At 65.7% G+C, this 5,175-nt stretch overlaps 1 protein-coding gene across 1 annotated transcript in view; it reads left to right on the top strand.

Annotated features, from left to right (window-relative positions):
- Positions 1 to 4,819, top strand: part of FBXO42 (F-box protein 42) — a 22,874-nt gene extending 18,055 nt beyond the window's left edge. Inside the window, exons 7-12 of the mRNA XM_015412588.1 lie at positions 1,061 to 1,214; positions 1,336 to 1,446; positions 1,979 to 2,075; positions 2,819 to 2,875; positions 3,097 to 3,216; positions 3,560 to 4,819. Coding sequence (XP_015268074.1) covers positions 1,061 to 1,214; positions 1,336 to 1,446; positions 1,979 to 2,075; positions 2,819 to 2,875; positions 3,097 to 3,216; positions 3,560 to 4,684 — 1,664 coding nt within the window. The 3' untranslated portion in view covers positions 4,685 to 4,819. The remainder of the gene's footprint in view (positions 1 to 1,060; positions 1,215 to 1,335; positions 1,447 to 1,978; positions 2,076 to 2,818; positions 2,876 to 3,096; positions 3,217 to 3,559) is intronic.
- The last annotated feature ends 356 nt before the right edge of the window (positions 4,820 to 5,175 follow it).

The following is a 5,175-nucleotide window of genomic DNA, read 5'->3' as shown; positions in this document are numbered from 1 at the left end:
GCTGCTGTGTGCTGCTGCTCAGCCGGGCGTGGCCAAAGTGGAGGCCCCCGGCATGTGGCTTTTCCTTTTTTGCCCTGGGGAGGGGGGGGCATGAGAAGTTGCCAGGCCCCCCGGGGGGGCTCCACGCGGCGGGGGGGGGACACAGCTATGCTGAGATTCCCTGTTCACTTCTCCCGGGACCTGCTGAGTACTCTTAACGCGGGAGCCAATTCCTTTATGACAGCGCACGGGGGGGGGGGTTGCTGTTCCCCTCCCCTTTCACATCAAGGAGGAGCGGGGGGGGGGATTTCCCCGGGGTTCTTGGGAGGGGGACGGGCTTTCCCACGCAGTTCCTTCCCACGCCTTGAGTGTCTCCTGAAGGAGCTCTCTGTGACCGCAGCCCGGGCCAGATCGACTTCTCCATGGAGCTCTGGGGTTGGTCGAGGTGCTGCTCCCGGGGCCCTTCCCGCTTCCCAGGGTTGGTTCTCCTGGGCCCTTCCGTGTGCACTCCACCCTCGACCGGTGGCCCCTCTTTCCTCAAGCGTGTGCTTGCTTGTGGGCCTCTGTGTTCCCCCCGACTGTGGGGCTCTGCTGCCTCCAGTTGTGCCAGTCTTCTTCGCTTTTCCTCTTGCTCCCCCAGCCCAGGAGGGCTTTGGGAGCTCAGTTGTAGGGAGCCCCCCGCCCCCAGCATGCCTCTCTGTCCCTGGACTCATGCAGAGGCTGAGGTGGCCTATGGAGTGTGGCCCTGCAGCTTCCCCACCACCACCACCACTCCCGTTTTCTCAGCCAAACGTCCATGCTCCCAGTTGGGGGGGGGGGGAGCAGGCAGGCAGGAGGCTGGGTATCCCCCTCCCACGCTCGGTCTGAGACTCATGACTCACCTCCCCTGCCCAAGCAGAAGGTGTGCATGTCTCTACCTGGTGGAGTTTGTACAATACCACACGGGGAGGAAAGGGAACGCCTGGCTTGGGTCAGAAGGGTCTGGTCCATCTCGGGGTGGGGGGAAGCGATGCCCCTGTGGCGCCCGAGAGGTGCTCCCGAGGGCTGGGCTGGACCTCCCTCTTCCTCCTTCCCCCTGCAGGCTCCTACCCGTCGCCCAAGGCCGGGGCCACCCTGGTGGTGTACAAGGACTTGCTGGTGCTCTTTGGGGGCTGGACGCGCCCCAGCCCGTACCCCCTGCACCAGCCCGAGAGGTTCTTTGACGAGATCCACACGTACTCGCCCTCCAAGAACTGGTGAGCGCGACCACGGGGGAGGGCCACCTCTGTCTCGGGGGCTTCCTCCAGCCGGCCGGGGGGGGGGCAGCGCGTGACTGACGAGAGGGCTCTGGGGTCCTTTGTGTCCTCCCCCCCCCAGGTGGAACTGTGTCGTGACAACCCACGGCCCCCCGCCCATGGCTGGCCATTCCTCCTGCGTCATCAAGGACAAGATGATCGTCTTCGGGGGCTCCCTTGGGTCTCGGCAAATGTAAGTCTCTCCCTGCTGCCACCCTTCCCCCCCCCCTCCTGCCACCCTTTCTCTCCAGGGGCCAGGGCAACCCACCTGTTGGCCGCGGAACCTTTGAGCTCTCACAGGAAGCCCGCGGAGCCTTTTGGCCACGCTCTGCACAAGGAACCGGCCGCTTTTCAGGGCTCTCCGTGATTGCAGTGTTCCCCTGAAACCAGCCCTGCCCACCGCAACCAGAAGTGTGGGGGAAGGGTGTAGAAAGAAACAGATCTTTCCTTGTTGTCAATTTCCCGGGCTGCGTGGCCGTTGGTCTTGGCATCGTAGGACCTGACATTTCGCCAGCCGCTGTGACTGGCATCTTCAGAGGTGTGACACAGAAAGATGCGAGTACTCCCTGCGTCAGTGAAACAGATCTGTGTGCCCAGGCCGCAAGAAGCGTGGTGGGCACCTTGGGAGGGTGTCAGGTGGTAGGAAGCGACATGGGTGGCGGGGAGGCCACGTCTCGCTGCTGGGTCTGCCGCTGGTGTTGGAAGCAGCTGGTCTCTCCTCACAGGAGCAATGACGTCTGGGTGCTGGACCTGGAGCAGTGGGCCTGGTCCAAGCCAAACATCTCTGGCCCCGGCCCCCACCCCCGCGGGGGCCAGTCCCAGGTAAGGGTCTCTTCCTCTAGAACTGGGCCTCTGGGGCGGCGCTGGCGGCAGGCCTGGCCCCGGTCCCTTTTAGGCCACTCCCGGGCGGGCAGGCATGCGCAGCCATCGGCCTGGAGGGGTGGGCATGCGCAGCCCCTGCCCCGAAGGTGAGCTGGAAGGAGCCAGAGAACGAGCTGCTGAGGGAGGGGCTCAGGGGCTGGACTCCTGTGCACACACACACACACCCTCGCTTCCTGAGCCCAAGGCTGCCTCCGCAGATGCTGGGGTCCAGAGTGGGGGGGCCGGAGTGGGGGTGCCCCCCCCGCCCGGGGGGGGGGGGGAGCTTACCCAGGGGAGGGGCAGAGGGGATGTGCTCCCAATGGGGCGGCAGGAGGCCTCCCTGGGACCTTCCAAGTGCGATGATGCGTGGCCTCTGCCACTGAAGGGAGGGGCCCTGATCCTGCCCCAGAGGTTCTCTTCAGCCCTGTTAGGCGGGGGAAGGAGGGGAGGAGACTCTCAGCCGGAGGGAGGGAGGGAGGGAGGGGAGGAGGAGGCCCCTCCTGAGGGCAGGCAGCACTCCCAGCGAGACCATCAGGCCTGTACTCCCATCAGTGCTCCCCCCCCTCCACCACCCCCCTCCAGAGGGGCAGGCTGCTTCTGGCTGCAGTCCCCGTGGCTAAGTGGTGAGGGACTTGCCCCCCCCGCCCCCTCCCCCGGTCTGGGGCTCTCTGCCCTTTCCTCCAGTGCCTCTTCCTTTCTTCCAGATTGTCATAGATGAGGAAACCATTTTGGTCCTGGGGGGCTGCGGTGGTCCCAATGCGGTGAGTAGGTGGATGGGGGCAAGCCTCGTTCTGGGCCGGGCAGCCTCCCTTGGGGAGGAGCGGTCTCTTTCTTAAGAAACAAAAGCTGCCTGCCCGGGGCGGGGCTTGACTTCCTGCTCCACGCCCCCCTTCCTTGTCTTCGTCCCTGTGACAAACAGCTGCCTTAGGTAAAAGGGCACTGCTCCCCTCCCCCCCCCCACTAACCTCTGGTGCTTCCGCAGCTGTTCAAAGACGCCTGGCTGCTGCACATGAGTTCTTCTGAGCCGTGGACGTGGCAGCCGCTGAGAGTGGAGAACGAGGACCAGGGGGCCCCGGAGCTCTGGTGCCATCCGGCTTGCAGGGTGAGGGCCGGGGGTTCCCCGCAGAGCCACGACTCGCCATCCCTCATCCCGTTTCACAGGGAGGGTGCAGCGGGGTGGGGCTGGAGGGGGGGGTCCTCGTAGCTGAGCAGAGACATGGGGGCTTGGGGGGTGTCCCGCCCTCTCCGGAGCCCGTGGGGGCTGCTCTTGCTCCACAGGCTGCTCGGGAGGGGGGTCCCCCCCCCAAGCCGTCAAGAGGACCTGCACCAGGGAGAGACTTCCTGCAGTGGCCCCGCTCAGAAGGTGCGGCGCAGTCCAAAGCGGGCTGCTCCACTCTCCTCCGTGGGAGAGTCGTGATTTTGTGCCGGTCTCTGTTCTCCGACAGGTGGGCCAGTGCGTGGTGGTCTTCAGCCAGGCCCCCAGCGGGAGAGCCCCTCTGAGCCCCAGCCTGAACTCCCGTCCCTCTCCCATCAGCGCCACACCGCCGGCCCTGGCTCCCGAGACCCGGGAGTATCGTTCCCAGTCTCCAGTCCGGACCACGGATGAGGCCCCCTGCGTGAACGGCCGCTGGGGAACCCTGAGGCCCCGGGTGCATCGGCAGACCCCTTCGGGCTCCCGGGAAGGGAGCCTCTCGCCGGCCCAAGAGGATACTTCCCCCGTGCTGAACGGCAGTGAGGGCTTATCTCCTGGAACCTCTTTGGAAAGCCCCGTCCAAGCGGACTCTCCCAGCACACCTGCCACTGCCGCAGCCGCCGCAGGATGTGACCTCAAGATTGGCATTTCCCCAGCACCGAGGCGGGGCTCCCTCCCTGACCAGAGGGACCTGAGGCTGGCACCCGCAGACTTGAACTGGGAGCCCAAGCCACCTCCCCTCCTCTCTCAGCTGGACGGCACGGAGAGCAGCAGGACGGTTGGCAGCGGCCTCAGGAACCCTCCAGAACAGACCAACGGTGCCCATACCCCGCCTCATGTTGCCAGCGCCTTGGCAGGGGCAGTCTCTCCAGGGGCACTGCGGCGAGGCTTGGAGGCGGTGAGAGTCCTTCCTCCCAAGCCGCCGGGGCCTGCCCTGGCAGTGCTGAGTCCCCCCACCGCCGCCGCCACGGCCTCACCAGGGTCGCCCGGCAGCCAGGGCCCCGGCCCCGTGGAGGCGGCCCCCGCCCCTCGCCCCGGCTCTGCCCAAGGGGACGGGCACTCCCTGCCTCCCATCGCACGCCGCCTGGGCCACCACCCGCCCCAGTCGCTGAACGTCGGCAAGCCCTTGTACCAGAGCTTGAACTGCAAGCCCATGCAGATGTACGTGCTGGACGTCAAGGACACCCGGGAGAAGGGGCGCGTCCAGTGGAAAGTGTTCCACGGCAGCTCTGTGGTCGGGCCGCCCGAGACCAGCCTCCACACGGTGGTGCAGGGCCGGGGCGAGCTGATCATCTTTGGCGGCCTCATGGACAAGAAGCAGAACGTCAAGTACTATCCCAAAACCAATGCCTTGTACTTCGTGCGAGCAAAAAGATGATGCCGCCAGGAGGGTTCTCTTCCCACCCCCACCCCGCTTCTGCTGACACAGTGTGACACCCCCCACCCACCCTTGGCACTCTGTCGAGCAGGCTGTGAGTCTGGGGCTCCTCCCGTCAATAAAAGGATCTAAGCAAACGGCACCGGTGCTTCCCTTCCCTCCGCTCCCAGCTTGACCGAGGAAGCTGACCCTTTTCAAAGAGAAGGCTGGCCACGACAGCTGTGGCGGAGTGGGAGGGGGGCGTCTTGGAGCATGAGCTTTGCAGAGAAGAGCACCGTTCTTCTTCCCGCAGGGAGAAGGGGGGGGGGCTGGCTGGGTGCCACTCACACGGTAGCAGGGAAGTGAGGAATCTGCTGGTAGCAACAGCCCGCTCCCACCAGCAGTGCCCTTTTCAGCCACGATTCCCTGCCCTGTCTCTGAAGTTTCCCGGCAGAGAGACAGCCAGGGGCTGCATCTGGCCACCCCCTGAAGCCTTGGCTCCCTGAGCTCAC

This window comes from Gekko japonicus, unplaced genomic scaffold (genome assembly GCF_001447785.1).
Source record: "Gekko japonicus isolate JY-2015 unplaced genomic scaffold, Gekko_japonicus_V1.1 scaffold131, whole genome shotgun sequence".
In the NCBI taxonomy this organism is placed as follows: domain Eukaryota; kingdom Metazoa; phylum Chordata; class Lepidosauria; order Squamata; family Gekkonidae; genus Gekko; species Gekko japonicus.
This window is presented reverse-complemented; position numbering and strand designations above follow the sequence as displayed.